General features: G+C 44.6%; 1 protein-coding gene across 1 annotated transcript in view; it reads right to left on the bottom strand.

The window, feature by feature from the left end:
• TBX15 (T-box transcription factor 15) overlaps nucleotides 1–20,973 on the bottom strand; it is a 135,210-nt gene that overhangs the window by 10,932 nt on the left and 103,305 nt on the right. The window contains exon 7 of the mRNA XM_073329070.2: nucleotides 9,743–9,840. Coding sequence (XP_073185171.1) covers nucleotides 9,743–9,840 — 98 coding nt within the window. The remainder of the gene's footprint in view (nucleotides 1–9,742; nucleotides 9,841–20,973) is intronic.

Consider the following 20,973-nt stretch of genomic DNA (forward strand, 5'->3'; position numbering starts at 1 on the left):
AGGTGACCCAGAAGGGAGAGGGGTGCTGTCAGGCACCAGACCAGCTAGGAGCAGCTGCTGGCCTTCTCCCTGACTAACTGCACTGCTAGGCAACCAATGAGCCCAGCTGCACTGCCTCAGAACTCTCCTAAGGGCCACAGCCCTGATTGACTGTGTAGCAGTCCTGCTTATAAGCCTGGCCCCCACAGCTGGTCAGTGACTGCTCAGCACACACCACACCTGCAGCTGTGCTTGCCCTTCCTCCAGCCCTTATTCCAGTCTCTGCTCCAGCCCCTGCTCCCCTCTGGCTTTGACCCCCCAGCTCTGCCTCTGGTTTATGACCCTGGATGACCCTCAGGTTCTGACATTCAGCTTCCATCTCTCCAGTACTGATCCATGGCTCTGCCTCTAGTTTACAACTCTGGTTTACCCTCTCCAGCTCTGGCATTTGGTCTCTGCCCCTCCAGTACTGACCCTCAACTCATTTCCTGGACTCCACCCGCCCTGGATCCAGCAGGCCAAACTCTCACCTTCACTACTAGGCCTGATCGCTCACGGCCTGGTCAGCAATAGTATTGCACTGCACTACACTGGTTACATTTAAGTCACATATGGAAGGTTATCTTAACTTTTAATTATGAAATTATATATTCTGGAGCACCATACTGCAGCCTCCCCAAAAAGCAATAGTTTGTCAAGCTACCAGAAGGTGGCCCAGTTTGTCCTCATTTAAAGGAAGCAATGCTGGCCATATGAAGTATACAATAGTCTGACTTGTACTTAGGAAACCAGCACTTCATTCCAATAACTCTGCCAACAATTGCCCTGTTTCTAACATCTCTTTCTAGGGCAAACTAGTCAAGATGATAATGGAGACCAAACCCTAACATCTGACTGCTCCAATTATCCTAGACCACACACAAGTTCTAAATCTATTTCAAGCTCCCAGACCTAATCTTGAAGGCTATTAATGGGCTGTGGCATGGGAGAGAGATAGTCTCTCCACCTGTGACACAGAAGACAGCTGAGATCAATGGGGATGCTGCAGTTAATGGGGATCAGGAGCAGATGGTACAGTGTTCTCAGCAGAGGCCCATTTCAGAGCAAAGATATTCCATTTGAAAGGAATGGTGCCTTAAAATTCATTGTTTGGAATTAAAATTTTGAATTTTTATGGATTTTTAATGTGAAAATAGCTCTTTAGTGGACAAGTGAACTTTGAGGGGTACAACATAGTTGGAACACCATTTCACATGAATATTTTGCCAGCTTTGCGATTCTGCTCAGGAGGAAATCTCTCCCAGCAAGTAGAGTAATGCACAATTGGCTGGGTGCGTTAATTTTTACATGTTGCACAGTTTGTTTGATTTGATATGAAGAATCAGGTACTCATCATTACCACAATGCTGGTGAGATATGGGATTTACTGGTCCAATCCAGTTTGTTTAATCCTATGTTCTTACAATTATTGTTAAAGATCGGCTCATCTTAGTGTTTTGTGGGGACCAGAGTAGTATAGAGGAGCCAGCAACAGCTCTTTCAATGTTGAAAAGTGACATAATCCAGAGTTATTGGAACTCTTATTTTATTTATTATTTGTTTTATGTTCTTTGTTAGAGTCAAGAAACCAAGCCACGTATTTTTTAATAATGAGAATCTGGCTCAGGTTCAGTCTAAATTTCAAAAAATATATTCCTATTAAAGAGTTTAATAGATTCTTGGCTTTCCCCCCATCTCTTTGCCATATGCATTCAATAATGCCAAGTTTTTTTTCCCCTGGTAATAAGTAGATTTCAGTGATGGTAACATCATGCTTCAAAAGTTCAGCTGGATGGAGATCTGTTGTCATTGTGGCAAACTCCACTTACTGAAAAACTGGGACTCATTTGGACTCTCTGCTGCTCAGGAAACATTCTGTGCTCAGCCCTGAAAGACATACTGGTTCTTGGACAGAAGCAGCATGCCCCTCACTGGGAGGTCCATGTGGTGACCTCTAAAGCACCAGTCCTGCACAGGCTTCCACATGCGCTTAGCTTTCCTAGTGAGTAGTCCCAATGAAGTCAGTCAGACACATGTGTTTGCGGTATCATTTGTGTGATTTCAAATGCAAACAGAAACCTGTTATTTTTTTAAACTACAGTGTTGCTCAGTCCTTGAGTAGCGTAATGGAATCCACTGCACTAGATGTTTGATTCTGGGCAATGTCACTGTGGGCTCTGCTCTCAAAAAAGCAAACAATTAATTTATATAAAGGCATTATAATATTTACTGTATACAATTCTCCATCCCATTTTGGAGTGGGATGGAGAATTGTATACAGTAAATATTATAATGCCTTTATATAAATTAATGGTGTGGACCCATCCAAATACAGTCAGCAGTACTGGTCACCCCAAAAAAGTTATTGAAGAATTAGAAGCGATGGAGAGAAGTGCAATGAAAAGGATCCAGGGCCTGGAAAAATTTTCATATTAAAAGAGATTGAAAAGATTGGGATTGTATAATTTACAAAGGAGAAGACTAAGAGGGGAGATAATAAAAATTTATAAAATAATGAATGCTATAGAGGAGATAGATCAGCAGCTTCGGTTCTCCCTGTCTCATAGCACAACAAGGAGACATTAAGTTAAAAGTGGCAAATTCAAAACAGACAAATGGAAACACTTTTTCACACAATGTATGATTAATCTGTGGACCTCACTGGCACATAAAGTTGTTGAGGATTTGCTAGGTTAAATAGCCCTGTAGTACCAAGTATTTTCTCCCCGTGAAGGAACCTCAGGAAGGTCTGTAATCAAGTCACCTCTCAATCTTCTTTATGATAAGCTAAGCCTCTCACTATAAGGCATTTTCTTCAGATCTCGGACCACTTTTGTGGTTCTTTCCCGAACACTTTCCAATTTGTCAACATTCTTTTTAAAACGTAGACACCGGAACTGGATGCAGTATTCCAGCATTGGTCTCACGAATGCCATATAGAGAGGTAAGATCACCTCCCTACTGCTACATGTGACTCCAAGGATCACATTATCCCTTTTTGCCACAGCACTCCATTGGGAGCTCATGTTCAGGTGTTTGTCCAGTACGACCCCTAAATCCTTTTCAGAGTCACTGCTTTCCAGGATATAGCCCTCCCCCACCCCTGGTATAGGTGTGGCCTACATTTGTTGTTCCTAGATGTATGACCTTGCAAATGGCTATATTAAAATACATTTTGTTTTAATAGGCCCATGGTACCAAGGGATCCAGATAGCTCTGTAGGACTTCCCTGTCCTCATCAGTATTTAGCCCTCTTCCAAACATTGTGTCATTTGCAAATTTTATCAGCAGTGATTTTATGTTTACTTCCAGGTCATTGATAAAAATGTTGACTAGCATCAGGCCTAGAACTGATCCCAGTAGCACCCTGTAAGAAACACAATGATTTCCCCATTGACTACTACTTTTTGGAGTCTGTCAGTTAGCCAGTCCTGAATCCATTTAACATGTGCTTTATTAATATTGTATAGGGTTAATTTTTTCATCAGAATGTCATACAAGTCAAAAGCCTTACAAAAGTCTAAGTATATTACATCTACACAGCACTTTTTATACTTTATCAAACAAACTTGTAATCTCATCAAAGAATGAAACCAGATTTTTTTGACAAGATCTATTTTGGAAAGGGTCGCTGGCCTGGATCCCCAACGCCTTCTAGAAAAATCACAGGAATAACACTGCAATCCCCAAAGCCTGAGATAGGTGCATAGGCTCCTTACTTAATGAATAGGGAGACAAAACACCTAGGAATGGGATCCACAAAAGCCAGCACTCTAGGTGGTGAGCTGCCTAAGCTAGCCAATGGGAGATGCCACTGAGAGAGGTGTGTCCTGAACTGCTCCCCTCTGACAGAGATAGCCGTCTAAATCCAGGTTGCAGGGAGCACCTATTTTTGCTCATGATCCACAGATAGGAACCCATCTCAGGGAGGAGTATAAAAATATTGCTCGGGGATGCAGGAGTGAAATCAGGAAGGCCAAATCACACCTGGAGTTGCAGCTAGCAAGAGATGTTAAGAGTAACAAGAAGGATTTCTTCAGGTATGTTAGCAACAAGAAGAAAGTCAAGGAAAGTGTGGGCCCCTTACTGAATGAGGAAGGCAACCTAGTGACAGAGGATGTGGAAAAAGCTAATGTACTCAATGCTTTTTTTGCCTCTGTCTTCACGAACAAGGTCAGCTCCCAGACTGCTGCACTGGGCAGCACACCATGGGGAGGAAGTGGCCAGCCCTCTGTGGAGAAAGAAGTGGTTCGGGCCTATTTAGAAAAGCTGGATGAGCACAAGTCCATGGGGCCAGATGCGCTGCATCCGAGAGTGCTATAGGAGTTGGCAGATATGATTGCAGAGCCACTGGCCATTATCTTTGAAAACTCATGGCGATCGGGGGAGGTCCCGGATGACTGGAAAAAGGCTAATGTAGTGCCCATCTTTAAAAAAGGGAAGGAGGAGGATCTGGGGAACTACAGGCCAGTCAGCCTCACCTCAGTCCCCGGAAAAATCATGGAGCAGGTGCTCAAGGAATCAATTCTGAAGCACTTAGAGGAGAGGAAAGTGATCAGGAACAGTCAGCATGGATTCACCAAGGGCAAGTCATGCCTGACTAATCTAATTGCCTTCTATGACGAGATAACTGGTTCTGTGGATGAAGGGAAAGCAGTGGACGTGTTGTTCCTTGACTTTAGTAAAGCTTTTGACATGGTCTCCCACAGTATTCTTGCCAGCAAGTTAAAGAAGTATGGCCTGGATGAATGGACGATAAGGTGGATAGAAAGCTGGCTAGATTGTCGGGCTCAACGGGTAGTGATCAATGGCTCCATGTCTAGTTGGCAGCCGGTATCAAGTGGAGTGCCCCAAGGGTCGGTCCTGGGGCCGGTTTTGTTCAATATCTTCATAAATGATCTGGAAGATGGTATGGATTGCACCCTCAGCAAGTTTGCAGATGACACTAAACTGGGAGGAGAGGTAGATACGCTGGAGGGTACAGATAGGATACAGAGGGACCTAGACTAATTGGCGGATTGGGTCAAAAGAAATCTGATGAGGTTCAACAAGGACAAGTGCAGAGTCCTGCACTTAGGACGGAAGAATCCAATGCACTGCTACAGACTAGGGACCGAATGGCTAGGCAGCAGTTCTGCAGAAAAGGACCTAGGGGTTACAGTGGACGAGAAGCTGGATATGAGTCAACAGTGTGCCCTTGTTGCCAAGAAGGCCAATGGCATTTTGGGATATATAAGTAGAGGCATTGCCAGAAGATCAAGGGACGTGATCGTTCCCCTCTATTCGACACTGGTGAGGCCTCATCTGGAGTACTGTGTCCAGTTTTGGGCCCCACACTACAAGAAGGATGTGGAAAAATTGGTAAGAGTCCAGCGGAGGGCAACAAAAATTATTAGGGGACTGGAACACATGACTTATAAGGAGAGGCTGAGGGAACTGGGGATGTTTAGTCTATGGAAAAGAAGAATGAGGGGGGATTTGATAGCTGCTTTCAACTACCTGAAAGGGGGTTCCAAAGAGGATGGATCTAGACTGTTCTCAGTTGTGGCAGATGACAGAACAAGGAGTAATGGTCTCAAGTTGCAGTGGGGGAGATTTAGGTTGGATATTAGGAAAAACTTTTTCACGAGGAGGGTGGTGAAACACTGGAATGCGTTACCTAGGGAGGTGGTGGAATCTCCTTCCTTAGAAGTTTTTAAGGTAAGGCTTGACAAAGCCCTGGCTGGGATGATTTAATTGGGGATTGGTCTTGCTTTGAGCAGGGGGTTGGACTAGATGACCTCCTGAGGTCCCTTCCAACCCTGATATTCTATGATTCTATTATTCTATGATCTCCTGGTACCTAAGCAGTTTCTTGTCAGAAGGACTTAGGCACCTGCCTCATTCCACACAAAACAGCCAGAGGAGGAGGAAGTGGATGCGGTGTTGCCCCTCTCCCCCTCCATAACCTTTAGCTCAGTAGTTAGAGCACTCACCTGGGATGTCAAACACCCATGTGCAATTCCCCCATCTGCCAGAGGGGGCAAAAGGATTTGAATTGGGGTCTCCTACTTCTCAGGTAAGTGCTCTAACTATTGAGCTATGGGATATTCTGGTGTGGGGCTCCCTCAGTCTCTCCTGTTGAAGCTGTTCCATTGCGGATAAATACTTAAAAGAGACATTGGGCAGAAGAGAGAGCGCAAGAGAGCCTGGTGGCTGGGCACCCACCTTGGAGGTGGGAAACTCAGGGTCCAGTCTCCCAGATCTAATGACTCTTTCATCATTTACACAAAGTGGAACAACTTTAACAGGAGAGAGTCACAGCCTGAGAGCACCCTATATTAGAATTTTCCCAATCCCGTAGCTTAGTGGTTAGAGAACTCAGAGATGTGGGAGATCCCTGCTCAAATCTTTTCTCCCTCTCTGCCTGAGGGAGGAATTGAGTGCAGGTTTCCCACTTCTCAGCTGAGTGTTCTGGTACCTAGTAACAGGTGATACAGTGGGCACAGGCAGCACCACCACCTCCTCCTCTGGCCGCATTTTGAATTGTGCCCAAACTCTTAGAGATGCTCAAAGGCCGCCTACTGGAATGGGCCTCTCAGGCAAGAGGGGTGGATGAATGCCTATCCTACCCCACAACATGGATCACTCTGGTGGGAGATAGGTGTCCAAACACTGAGATGGAGGTAGCACTGCACATAGAATCATAGAATCATAGAATATCAGGGTTGGAAGGGACCTCAGGAGGCCATCTAGTCCAACCCCCTGCTCAAAGCAGGACCAATCCCCAATTTTTGCCCCAGATCCCTAAATGGCCCCCTCAAGGATTGAACTCGCAACCCTGGGTTTAGCAGGCCAATGCTCAAACCACTGAGCTATCCTTCTCCCCCACATGGGCAGAGGCAGAACCTAGGCGCCAAGGGAATTCGTGTGCCAAGTGAGTTTAGGCACCTACAGGGTTGGGCAGCAGCTAAGCAGGATTTTCGCGGATTGCAGTGGAGTCTAAAACCAGGAATTAGGGGCCAAAGTACATTTGTGGATCTGGGGCTCTGAGGTTCTAGACACCATTGCCATCACAAGAGGAAATAAGCAAATGAGAAGTTAGAAATCACACTGCAGAACTATAAAATCCATTTTTTAAGAGGACAGGCAAGCAGTGATGTTCCAGATGCAGGTAGCGTCTCATATGCTAGTTTAGACCAACTGGGAATACTATTTTTAAGGGGTTTTATGCTACCCTTAACATATCTGCTGATTTTGCCCCATCATTGTTGCTTTTCCTATGCTCTGGAAATCATGACTCTTAACTTTACTGAGCAGTAAGTGCTTGTTGCCCGGAAACCTTACATATTAAAATCCACTATCAGAATAGATGGGCAGGGTTCTTGGTTAATAGAATTCTGTGGTTTGTATTGCAGTTTAATGGTGTAGAACAGCAATGAGCATGAGAGCCCCAAACCGGTCAAGGCTGACGAACATCAGTTATATAGTTTTAAAGTTATTTAGATATAAGATTGGCAAATCAGGGGTCCCAAATGGGGACAACTTATTTAAGACCATCCTGAACCTAGTGGGCTGTAGAGCAGCTAGTGGTGGGCTGCAGGGAGCTGGCCAGTCAAATGGTGCTGGCTCTCTTCCTGGTTTTTCAGCTGCCAAATTGCATTAAAAGAAGCTAAAAATATATTAAATACTTTCCTTTCCTAACATTACTTCACCATGTAAGCAACTGCTGTAGTTGCTACTAGGATGTTATTTGATAACCAGTGGGAGGGGAAGTGAACAGTGCAATCACAAATAGGAAGCAGGTAGTTCAGCCAATCGACAGTGATGGGTGGGGGTGGGGGCAGGGAAGTTGCTTTAATGATCATGAGTAGAAGGGGAGGTGTCCATAAGGCAATCTTTTTATTAAAATGTGGTCCGTATAAAGAAAATGTTTTGGACTCCAGGCATTAAGCAGTCTTTAACTACATGTTCACAGGTTTTCTTAGACTTGGGTCTCTGAGGTTGTAGAAAACCCACTCTCTCTTATATTTGTACTATTTGAGAAATGGTTTGTGATCAGGAAATGAGCATGTATAAGGAGACTGACATTACTGCCAGATTCTGGCTCTGTGCCACTGGAAAGCTGGTGCAACAGGCTACCTGGGGATTACGCCGGTGCAACAGGAATTCCCAGGTGATGCAGAGCCAGAGTAGCACCTCTGTGCCAATGCCTCTTCTGACCCGGCCCCAGCAGTGTGCATTCCCTGGAGAAAGGGTATATGGCATCACTGCACCCAGACAATCCCTACCTATCGGAACAGCCCCTTTAGGCCATAAATAGCAAAGCATAACTAACAGCAGGCTTCAAGATGCTCTAATTTATGCTGGGGCTAAGTCCGTTCCTGACCTAAGATCTTTGGACACCCTTTTTGGTCTTGTGCCAAGCACAAATCAGACTAGAGAAAGTGGCCCTAAGATTGTGCATTCAATCTCACCATTTGCATTTCTTTCCTTTTGGTTGCTTAACTGCACAACCTTAACATGAAAAGACGGGGTTTTTTTTGTTTGTTTGTTTGTTTTGCATTTATATCTGAATATAAAGGACCAGTTTGTGATACCTTTACTCACAGTGAATGGTACCTTTTACCATGAGTAGTCCACTGAAGTCAATTGTAAGAAACTACTCAATGTGAGATGAGGTATCACAATCTGGCCGAAAGCAATGAGAAACTTACATCACCACTGTATTCATAAAGGGGTTTTCACACTGCAGAAAACTTTTTTTAAGGGAGCAGTGATAAAGAAATGGCCATGGCTCCTTCTGTTCTGTATTTCTATTAGCTTGCAGGGAAATGAAGTCACATTCCTGTACTTGTCATATCACAGTCTGTTGCATGACAGAAGAGTCTGAGTTTTAATCCCGTGTGTTGCTAGTATTCTTATGCCACTGCAGAATCCAGTAAAGCCAGCCAGTAACAGCTATGTCTTCACTGCACACAAAAAATGGTGTGTTTTCACACTGAGATAGCTAACTCAAGATAGCTATGTCAGTGCAAAATCTGAGTGGAGACAAGGCACAGGAAGTTTTTACCTTGATGAAGCTAGAGATGAAAGCCCCATTTAATGCACCGAGAGATATGGCAAGCAGAAACTGTAGTAAGAAACAGTATGAAGAACCTGTGAAAAGGGTATGTCCGGTATACTGGACAATTTCCACAAGTACCACTTCAACACAAAGGATTTTCTTGAAAGTGAGACTGGGTTTCATATGACAGGTGGTGTGATTCTATTGGCATGTACATGATGATACAGGTTCATGGAATCTTCTGGTTCAGAAAAGGTCCCCAGTGGATCACGCAGTCCAGCCTTCTCCTTCCTCCCACCACATCAGAGCATGACTCAAATGGTAAACATGTAACAATGCCCTTTTCTGTCACCTTCTCCTCAAGCAGGCGTGTCTCCACCACTTCCCTTCTGTACTCTCCTCACATTTGCTAAACTAATGTATTTATCAGAGTAGTTCCCCACGTACCTGTGTTCCTCCTCATTCTAGCCCTTATATACCCCAGAGATCCAAGGGATACTCAAGTGGCTTCACCACATCTCCTAAATTATAAAACCTCCATATTTCTAGAGCTGGTTGCTTCTCTTTTCTGTTTTATATCTCTTCATGGCAGTCAACAAACTCTGTGACTCAGCTGGACAATATAACATGGCTTTTGCCTCCCTGCCACCATTTTTTGCCCTTTATACAATGGCTCACCTTGCTGTTTCTGCATGGTAGTGAAATCTTCAAAAGTGAGGGTGCGCACAGGGGGCCTCCAGAACGCATATGTTTCCATAATGGCCTCCAGACCAGTTCTGTGGAATGAAAATAGAGCAAGGAAAGAAAATGTCAAACAGCTAGCAAGTATATCAGCTTCAATAAAGAAATAGTCCTAACCTCATTTGACAAACTGCCAATGGCCACTGTAAGGTCACCTTGACATCTGTGAATTCCTCAAGCAAGCCCTACTGCACAGGTGTTGTTCACAAGAATAAAACTGAATTTTCCCAGTCCAGGATAAGAATAGATTGTATCAGTATTCCAATTATTTTTCTTTTTAACCAGGACCCTAAAATCTCTGTACTTTTCATGGGCAAAAGTTTTGATGTTTAGTTCTTTGCTGCTGACTTTTCCAAGCTGTGCAGCATGAAATCTGTGTGTGTGTCTCTCTCTCACTCACACACACACGCAAGATGGGATTCAGCCTAGTGAACCTCAAGAAGATGTGAGGAAGGAGGATTTTTTATGAAATTCTCCCTCGCCCTTTCCCCCATATTTTGGATACTTATCTGAACCATGTTCATTTCAAAATCAGCCTGGAACCCTAGCCTAAGGAGGGGCTCTCGGGAGATCCCCACTGCTTTCTAGTTTTGCCTGGGTCAGGAATGCAGTGAGAGGCCTTTTCTTGGGATGGCTGGCACCTCCACTTTGGGTTCCTAGCCCAAAACAAATGCAGAAACAGACAGGAAAAAAAAGTAAGCTGAAATTTTCTTGGCTTCCTAAAGTGGTTGGGTTTTACCTTGAAGGTGTCAGGTGGGTTATTAGTTTACAGCTATCCTTAAATGCCTTGATTTTAAGTTCCTAGTATACAGTTAAGGCTATGAAGAAGAGTTAGCAGGAACAGAACTGTATGGTCTTTATGGAATCCTCCTCCCCAAATATGTTCTCCTTTCTAGAGTGAAATCTGCTCAACTCATCCCACGATTGCTTCATTTCTCTCTGTCTTTCAATGGCACGTTGGCTCCCCTGTACTGATTAAGCACAGCTAAGCGATGCTTCATTAAATGTGCAAATGCATCCCCTTTCAGTGCAAGTGGCTCTAACATCCCCAGAGCCTCTCAGCCCACTGACTGCTGATACTGTAGCTGGCTTTTGCCTTTGAAAATGTCTTCCTGCACATGCCTCCACTCACTTAGTTAACTTTTCATAGTTGCCCCGGAAGCTTGGATGCTTTAAATATATTGGAGTTGGCAAACCAAACTCTCTGTATTTTAAGAGGAGGTTTAGAGGAAAGATTGTTGCTTGGTGTTTATTAGCTGCTAAGCTGTTAGAAGTAGGAACAGAAGACATCTCCACATAGCAGGCTCGCACCAGCACTGAATATATTACAACACAACTATTTGGTTAATACGGAGGCCTTTGGCAGCTCATGGAGCTCAGAGACAACAAGACAAAATAACCCGTGAACCGAAAAGCTAAGCCTAGAACTGTGTGTTGAAGCTGCATGTAAGCTGCTGGCATCCCCCAGACCTTACAAATGTCTTCTCTCCTTTGCTGAGAAATCAGCTCCCGTGTCACGACAGTGTGTTAGCTCTTTCTGCTTCTCACACAGAAAAGTGAAGCTGTGGAGAGACAGGTACAGTTTCTTGGCCTCATGAAACCATCAAAAGCCCAAACCCTGAGGGAAGATTTCCTGTCACATGAAAACTAAAGGGAATAAAGGTTCCAGCACTGTTAACTTGGCTGTTTTGCATGTCCCATACCGAACAATAACACGTCAACCCACATTACTCACTAGAAAAGAGGATCTATGCACAACTTGGCTGAGTTAATTGTGTTCTTAAACCCTTAGCCTTTTCATTCTCTGCGCCAGAACCTGACCTCCAGCGCCTGTGTGCCAATGTGGTCTCCAGTCAAGCTGTGGCTCAGAGGAGCAGAAATGCCCCTTCCCCATCCTGGGTCCTGCACCAAGCATGGCTCAGCTTGACCCCGGGCTCTAGCTCTCCGAGTCTAACTGTATAGCCCTTCATTGTAATTACACAGGTTTTGGTATTTCGAGGGAAAAAAGGGAATAATTTGGAACAAATGAAAAGCAAAACAGAACTAAAACGCAGAGCTCTTTGGTGAGTAGCGCTTTCAGTCTCAGAACTAAACTGTGCCCATTAGGTACAGCTCAGAGTAAAGGACCGTGTGGAGCTGCACCATACCAGGGGCACCATGGGAATACCCACCTGTAGGGGAAGTGAGCCCATTGATACACAAGGTCATCCCACTCTGTGTGCGAGTGCAGAGGGGTGGGCAAGGCCAGAGCCCTGCTTCCTCTCTGTCCCATTTAGTGTGCTCCAGTGGGAATAGGAGTAGTTGCTTATGCAATGCATCCAACTATAAATGCTCAAGTCATGCAAGCAGTGTGTGGCAGAAATAGAAATGTAACCTAGTTCTCCTGTGTGCTAGTTTACTGCCTGAACCACAAGGCCATCCTTTCTCTTCCCGTAGTCCCCTGCCTCATTCACTGCATAACTACCAACAACTGCAACAAATGAGATAGGATTTCTCCACACAACAGCCACATTTACTAAACAACTCTGCCTTATTCACCTTCCATTCTTTTCACTGAATGAGGTGGGGGTCCTCTGGAAAAAGTAGTATGTGATCGTGTAATTAATGAGTGTATCATGGATACGCACAAGGGGGCAGAATTAAGATTTCATGAGCTACTTTATTTCCTTCTTTCCCTAACTTTTGAGTCCTTAACTTTGCAACCTTAATAATATTGTTTTAGTGCAGTTTTTCTGTGTAGATTTTCCTATTTTTATTTCTTTAAGAAAACTGAAGAAAAAAATTCCATCATTAGCAACTCTAATGAACATCCCCCCCAAGAAAAGATGATCAACTGGGTTTGACCCCAGGATCTCCAGAGCCATAGCACTGACCTCTACCACTGGAGCTAAATCAGTTACTTCATTAGCTACTATCAGTACCAGGCTTTTATTTTGTATGTGCACTCGCCACTAGAGGGGGAAACGACAGGCACTCTCTAAGCAGGTTACATAAATGTTTGCAAGAGGGCAGCAATAGGGGAGTGTTGTCTAGTGGTTATAGCAGGGGATCAAGAGTGCTATTTGTTAAGGATGCTTTTCTTTTACAAAGTGCTCTTTCACTGTTGGGTTGCAAAGCTCTTTGGCCTTGATTCAGCAAAGCACTTAATCATATACCCACATGTTATTAAAGTAAATGGGATTAAGACACACTTAAAATTAAACAGGTGCTTAAGTGCTTTTCTGAATTGGGATTACTCAACATGCTGAGCTCCTCTGAAATATCTAACTACTTATTTTGGTGCCTGAAGGGGAGCTGCTGTGCTCTTTTGAAAACCTGGCCCACAGAGCACTGGAGTAACCGTATAATCTCCATTTTCCTTTTCACAGGACCGCACTCAAAGTTCCAACTCTCTGTCCAGCCACAAATCCTCCCCCTCTCACACCATCTTTATGAAGTAGGGGGGGAAATATCTGAAGAGGATTCATTGCCAGCTTTATTTTAATAAGGTTGGACCCTTTAATAGGTATCCAGAATTTGCTCTCTTTTTTTCACTTGATTTTTTGATTTTCAGTGCTATAAAGTTTTAATACTGGGCAATAAATGAAAGTTCCATTGTCTGAAAAATGAAAAAAGATGTCCCAGCTATCTGTGTGTGTGTGAATAATCTATTCCATATGGCTGGCCCGGCCATGCCTGCTGCACACAGAATTCATGTCACCATTTCATTGTTCACTCAGGAAGCCAATCCATAGGCTCCAAGTATCCTTCCTGCGTCTCCTTCCCTATCCAAAGACTCCGATTGCTCCTGGCAGAGCCTACCCTTGTTCATCTCAGCTGCCAGAGATCTAGGTAAAGGGAAGAGTCATTGCATACCCATGGCTTAGGGTTTTCTTTCCCTTTGTCCTCTCCCCCTACATTTGTAGATTGTTACTTTTTAACAGGTAAGCTGCCTCTTGCTGGTTGCAGGAAATACCACATCCCAGAGGAATGAGGAGCCCATGCAAAAGGGATTCAAGCAGGCCTCCAAAATATGTCTTGCAATTTTGCATCTGTAGATTGGCTAGCTAAACATTCAGCTACCTGATCTGCATGTGCAATTCAGAAGCTATTTTAGAAAATTGTGGTTTCCACGCTCCTGCCACTTTTCAGGAAATCAACCAAACCATACCTGAGTCTAACTATTTATCTTAGGTACTTGTCTAGCCCCCATCACCCTGCTATCTGTTCACCTCACTTTTTTTCATTTATTTACCCTCACAACATACCTGTGAGGTAAAGCAGTATCTTATCTTATCACGATTTTACAGATGGGGAATTGAGGCACAGAGAGACTTGCCCAAGATCACACAGGCAGTGTGTGGCAAAGGAAGGAATTGAATCTAGGTTTCCTAAGTATTAGGTTATTCCCCTAATTGTCCTTTCGAAAAATAGTAAGATCACTAGCTACCATCAACTAATATTCTTTAAATGCTAAAATTTTTAAAGCCAAGCTCATCACACTGAGCTCTTGGGCACACCGTTTTTTCCTCCAAACTGTTTGTTCCTCTTCCTCCAAACACATTTCCTGGTAACCCAGGCAGTGAGCTGTACAGGGATCAGTTCTTTCATGCAAATGGCCTAGAACCTGAGGGAGACAGGCAATGAAGTAGAAAAGCAGGGAGCAAAGAACATTCCAGGCATACGGCCATGCTAACCCAAGTTTCACCCCATCCTCATTAGGTCTATGGTTGGCTTGTTGGTTCATGATTTATAATCGGCCTGTTGTCTCATTGTTTCTGAGCTCCACAAGCAGCCAGAGACTACCTTACAAATCACAGAGCTTTGCTGTAATGTATTCAGCATTAGGGCAGGGATTTTATGAGGCGAGATCTTCCTCAGATGGATTTGGATAGTCATACAATCATACAATTTCCCCAAGGCAGCAATTAATTCAGTCTTGCCTTGCACTATCAAGCCAGGTTCTGCCCAAATGGAGAGTTTGGGGGGAAAGTTATGAGCAAATGAAAACCAAAGGTTTATAATGGAGACCCATTTTGCAGTTTTAACAGCAATATCTAGTCCCTGTGGATGCTGCAGGAGGGAATAAAAATGAAAATGGAACAGTGTAAGAAACATTTAAAAAAAAGTAAAGGGGCAGCTTCTATTTCACAGTCATGGCCCCACCGCCAAGCAGAAAGGCAGTTTCAATAGGGAAAAGCTCAACAAAAAGAGGAGGCAGAATATTTTCCTCTTTTCATCTTGTGCTAGTTTTCCCTTTGCTTTATTTGTTCTGCATCACCTGTTGAAAAACTTTAGTGAAAGACATGATAGCAAGATTCAGTGATGCTGGAAAAATCATGGAGCAGGTCCTCAAAGAATCAATCCTGAAGCACTTGCATGAGAGGAAAGTGATCAGGAACAGCCAGCATGGATTCACCAAGGGAAGGTCATGCCTGACTAATCTAATCGCCTTTTATGATGAGATTACTGGTTCTGTGGATGAAGGGAAAGCAGTGGATGTATTGTTTCTTGACTTTAGCAAAGCTTTTGACACGGTCTCCCACAGTATTCTTGTCAGCAAGTTAAGGAAGTATGGGCTGGATGAATGCACTATAAGGTGGGTAGAAAGCTGGCTAGATTGTCGGGCTCAATGGGTAGTGATCAATGGCTCCATGTCTAGTTGGCAGCCGGTATCAAGTGGAGTGCCCCAAGGGTCGGTCCTGGGTCCGGTTTTGTTCAATATCTTCATAAATGATCTGGAGGATGGTGTGGATTGCACTCTCAGCAAATTTCCGGATGATACTAAACTGGGAGGAGTGGTAGATACGCTGGAGGGGAGGGATAGGATACAGAAGGACCTAGACAAATTGGAGGATTGGGCCAAAAGAAATCTGATGAGGTTCAATAAGGATAAGTGCAGGGTCCTGCACTTAGGACGGAAGAACCCAATGCATAGCTACAGACTAGGGACCGAATGGCTAGGCAGCAGTTCTGCGGAAAAGGACCTAGGGGTGACAGTGGATGAGAAGCTGGATATAAGTCAGCAGTGTGCCCTTGTTGCCAAGAAGGCCAATGGCATTTTGGGATGTATAAGTAGGGGCATAGCGAGCAGATCGAGGGACGTGATCGTTCCCCTCTATTCGACACTGGTGAGGCCTCATCTGGAGTACTGTGTCCAGTTTTGGGCCCCACACTACAAGAAGGATGTGAATAAATTGGAGAGAGTCCAGCGAAGGGCAACAAAAATGATTAGGGGTCTGGAACACATGAGTTATGAGGAGAGGCTGAGGGAGCTGGGATTGTTTAGCCTGCAGAAGAGAAGAATGAGGGGGGATTTGATAGCTGCTTTCAACTACCTGAAAGGGGGTTCCAAAGAGGATGGCTCTAGACTGTTCTCAATGGTAGCAGATGACAGAACGAGGAGTAATGGTCTCAAGTTGCAGTGGGGGAGGTTTAGATTGGATATTAGGAAAAACTTTTTCACTAAGAGGGTGATGAAACACTGGAATGCGTTACCTAGGGAGGTGGTAGAATCTCCTTCCTTAGAGGTTTTTAAGGTCAGGCTGGGATGGGATGATTTAACTGGGAATCCTGGCTGGGATGATTTAACTGGGAATTGGTCCTGCTTTGAGCAGGGGGTTGGACTAGATGACCTTCTGGGGTCCCTTCCAACACTGATATTCTATGATTCTATGACACAGTTCCCATGAAGCTTGCAGAGAGGAGCGCAGCTTCACAAGTCATTCTGTAGCTCCCACTGGTGTTTGTTTATTAAAAGGGAAAGAGATTTTAATACGAAATATCAATGAGAAGCTGTGTGCATTCCTCCTTCAGAAATGGGCCTTTCTCAAATTATGCCAGTTTATTTTTCAAAAAAAGACAGCTACATTTTAAGGGGAATGTTTTCCAGCTGCAACCTGGATGCTGCAACTGACAAAAATGGTTGGGGGACAGAGGAGAAGGCACAGAATACCACATGATAATTCTTCCTGTCAGCCCCCTCCAAGATGAGGCTGGAGCTGGGGGTTGAGGGAAGGAAGAAGACTTAGTTAGCATAGTTAAGAGCCCCACACACTCAAAGGATCCATTCCACACTGTGTTCACTCCAGTTCTCTAGTTTTCGCAAAGTTTGGATCTGAATCCCTTTTTCTCTTGTGTGTGTGGGGGGATGTACATGTGTCTGGGTATGTGTGTGCAGGGAGCAGGTGTTTGTTTTTTGGAGAAACGTTCTAAGTGTTACAGAAAATTTCTCACCCTGGCTGAGAATTGTAGTAAAATCTTGGCAGGCCCAGCATTAGTAGGACAGATGCTTTCATGTTATATGTGCTCTCAGATTCCTTCCCCTGCCTCTTCTTTAAAACTCCAGGCTACTCTCTTTGATGTGTAATACCTTAAAGATTTTAATTCCTCTTTACATCAGCAGAGAGCGTTATGAGTTCTACCCACAGCTGCAGCCATGTTACAATTTCTTGACCTTCCTTAAGTCAATGAGCCACAAGATCCCAACCTTTTCAGCGAACTGTCCAAATTCACCAGACTAAGACCTCGTCACTGCCCTCAGTCTCCCATTCAGCTATGCACTGTGTCAGGCCTTATTCTTGCCACTGTGAGCAACTCAACCTCCACTAAGCGGAGACATGAAGCAAGATTGCAACAGGAAAAAGGATAAACACTCATCATTAAGAAAGGAGACCAGGAAAACAGTCGCATTCCTGAAGTATCAGAACTGCTATGTGTGCCCTGACATGGGAATCTCTGATCTAAACAGGGATGGTGTTCGCTCACTTTCCCTAAATCTAATGTGAGATGAGAACATAGGAAATTACATATCAGATCAGACTAGTGATCCTCTTAATCCAACAAGATGTTCTGTCTCCCCACAGTCACCAGCACAATGTTTACCCTATATATTATTATTAACTAAAATCTACATTCAAAGGATATTAAGGTTACAAAGTCAAGCACTAAAAAGTTAGGAAATACCAGAATTAAGATTGCCTGTACCATCGTAATTTGCCACCCTTGTGCGTACGCATTATGATACAGTCTTTAATTACAAGATCACACACAGTTTTTTCCAAAAATGACACACATACACACACCCCGTCGCCTCATTTAGGAAACTTGGGAACCAAAATTGTGTGGGCCAACTGGGGGCATTGAGAATGACTCATATCTTGTCCTGACAAATTTTCCATAAGACCCGAAGTAGAAGTGGCAAGAGAGGGAAGGCAAAGTTCAGATGGTCAGACCACAGAAGGAGGAAGGCATCACCCTGACAGTGACGTCCTAGGGCTCCTGCGTAGCAGTATATTTTGCACTTCCTGTATGAGAAGTGAACAGATCCCTGGTGGGTGTTCCCCACTGAGCAAAAATACTGCTCACTGCTGAGTTATTTAAAACTCACTCTTGATAGTAAAGTGTCTGTTATGGGTGTTGACCAACATTTTTTGAGTCCCTGGAAGATAAACTGCTGATAGGGTGATTTGATTCCTGATGCACCAATTCCATAGGGTGACTGCTTCTGCACACAGAGGAATATATCTCACTGCTCCCTGTTTGTTGATGTCAAGGACAGTTTCATATTGTCCAACATTATGGGTATCTGGTGATGTTATATGAATAGGAGAAAGGCTTTGCAAGCCTCTCAGACAGCCCGCAATTCTAAAATGTTGATGGGCACCCTGGCTTTTCAGGGTATACAAGTGCCCTGTGTCTGTTCATGTGGGCTCCCCAGCCCAGGAGGGAGGCATCTGTGATAATCGTCCTGTCTGGTGAGAGGGAAAGGAAGGGAATGCCTACACATGCTTGATGCGTATTTTTCTACCACAGTAGATATGATATGCTTTTGTATTGCAAACACTGTTTGAAGCCATGCCTGCAGGCATCCAAGATGGAGTCTGGCAAATGGCAAAATGTAAGAACATGAAGCTATATGTCCCAGGATTGAAAGACAAGTTCTGACTGGCGCTCAAGGGTTTTGCGTGACCTGATCTATGAAATCGTCCATCACTTGGAATCTGTCCATTGGTAGATAAGCTCTTGCAGAGACTGAATCTAGAGACTGATGAAGTGTATAGTCTGTGTTAGAGTGAGGACAGACTTTTCCAAGTTTACACTGACCCCTAGGGAAGACAGGAGCTGAAGCATTAACTTGTAGACTTGTAGACTTCTTGATGTGTTTTGGCAATGAGAAGCCAGTTGTTGAGACAGTGGAAGACAGCGCAGTCCCCCTCACATGAAATGGGCAGCTACTACGAAGAACCCAGGGGCAGTTGCAATGTCAAATGGGAGTACTCTGTGAAACTGAGAAAATGTTGTGAGTGAGGCGAATGTTCACCTGAGAGTACGTGCCCTTCATATCGAGAGCTGTAAACAACATGTCCTTTTCCAGGGATGGGATTATAGATGCCAGCGTGACCACGCAAAATTTCAGCTTGCACATAAAGCAGACCTCATGGCAGAAGGTGCACTCTTTTCTGAGTTCGGCCAACGTACACGGAGGTCTCCTGATGTGGGTCCAACCATGGCCTCATGGCTTTGTCCATGAGGTGATTTTTGAAACAAAGTTCCTGCCCCTCACAAGTTCAACTGGAGAAAGAACTGATACTGCGCCTTGCTGCAACACGTACTTCCCTGAGGCAGTATAGGGATCGTTGTTGCTGACCAAGAAGGAGCATGGGCAAGAAGCAAAGATTTTGAACCTTGGGATTCTGGGCATAATCGAATACCCATAATGAGGTGGGAGTTCCCTGGGATGGGGAATCTATTTAACTATATAACTTATCTAAAACTGTAGAGTAAAAAATTCTAAATTATTAGATGGATATAGATACGGATACAGATATATAGATGAAGGTCCAGATGCTGGAGGTTCCAATCCTGGCCATCAGGCAATAAGAAGGAACTGGAGAGGCAGTCAGCCCACTCTGCTATTTATGTCCTCAGCTGGATGCATGAGGAGAGCAAAGATGCACACATGGACCAACAAACGCTACTTTCAAGAATTCTGACTCAGGGCACATTGAGGCTATGCATACCCACAGAAGAATACATACAGGGACCAGCACTCAAAGAAGAATCCCAAGTTCCATTACAGGAGCTGGAGAGCAGTGTGCTCTAGCATTCAGAAACCCTTCTGCCCCTGCTTCCCTCTGAGCCTGACCTCTGCTGCCCCTACTTCCTCCAGCCTGTTCCTGCCCCAGTCCTGTCTCTTCCCTTGTCCCCAGCTCTCAGTTCCATTCCCCTCTGACCCCCAGACTCATTGACCAAGTCTCCTTGCCCAGGCAGTCCCAGCCTCACATATTCCCCACCCTGGGCTCCTCATTCAGTCTCAGTCTTCCCCTCCAGAGTCCTGCTCCCTACCACTTCCCCAGGAGACTGGAGTCTCCTCCCTAGATTCCTTGTCCCAGTCTCCTTGTCCAGTTTTTCCAGGTTTGGGTTCCTCATCTGATCTCAGTCTCCTTCATGATCAGGATCTAAATCCAAGTCCCCACCCTAAATTCCTTTGCCCATCCAGTCCCAGTCTCTTCTTACTGAATTCTCATCTAACCTCAGCCTCCTTTCCCCCTCACTGGCTCTTCCCCTTCCATCCCTGTTTTTCCCCCACACCGGGCTCCCAGTCCCAGCCTCCTTGCCCAGTCAATCCAAGACTTCCCACACACACTGCCAGGTCCCACTCCCAGTCTCCCTTTCTCAATCTACCCCCTCCACTGCCCCCCAGGCCGCAAGTCCAGCTCTTGTCCCTTTTGCATTCAGATCAGGCTGTTTCCTCCCTCTTACTGCCTGGGTGTCAGCAGAAGGAGCTCTGAAAGCACCAGAGAGACAATCTCCCTGTTCTCAGTTCTACTACCCAGCTCCAAGGAGGCCTACAGCAGCTAGGAGCAGCAATTACAGGGAAAGCCCTATTCAGCCCCTGAAGTCTTTGGCTAGAGCATACTCAGAGCAAATGGAATCTTCAAAGATTTTAGCTGCCAAACTCTAACAAGTCTCTACTCTTATAATGACGTGTGTTCAGCAACGTTAATTATAGGCAGTGTTGTCCGCACCATTTATAATAACTGTGGATGGAATCCTACTTAGTTCTTGGCCTGAGTAATAACTTGTAATAATGAATTTCACAGATAAATCATGCATTGTATAAAAAGTATTTCCTTTATAGGTTTTTAATTTATTGCCTTTCCATTTCATTGAATATCCCTTGTTAT

The sequence above is a fragment of the Lepidochelys kempii genome, chromosome 1 (assembly GCF_965140285.1).
Source record: "Lepidochelys kempii isolate rLepKem1 chromosome 1, rLepKem1.hap1, whole genome shotgun sequence".
NCBI lineage: Eukaryota > Metazoa > Chordata > Testudines > Cheloniidae > Lepidochelys > Lepidochelys kempii.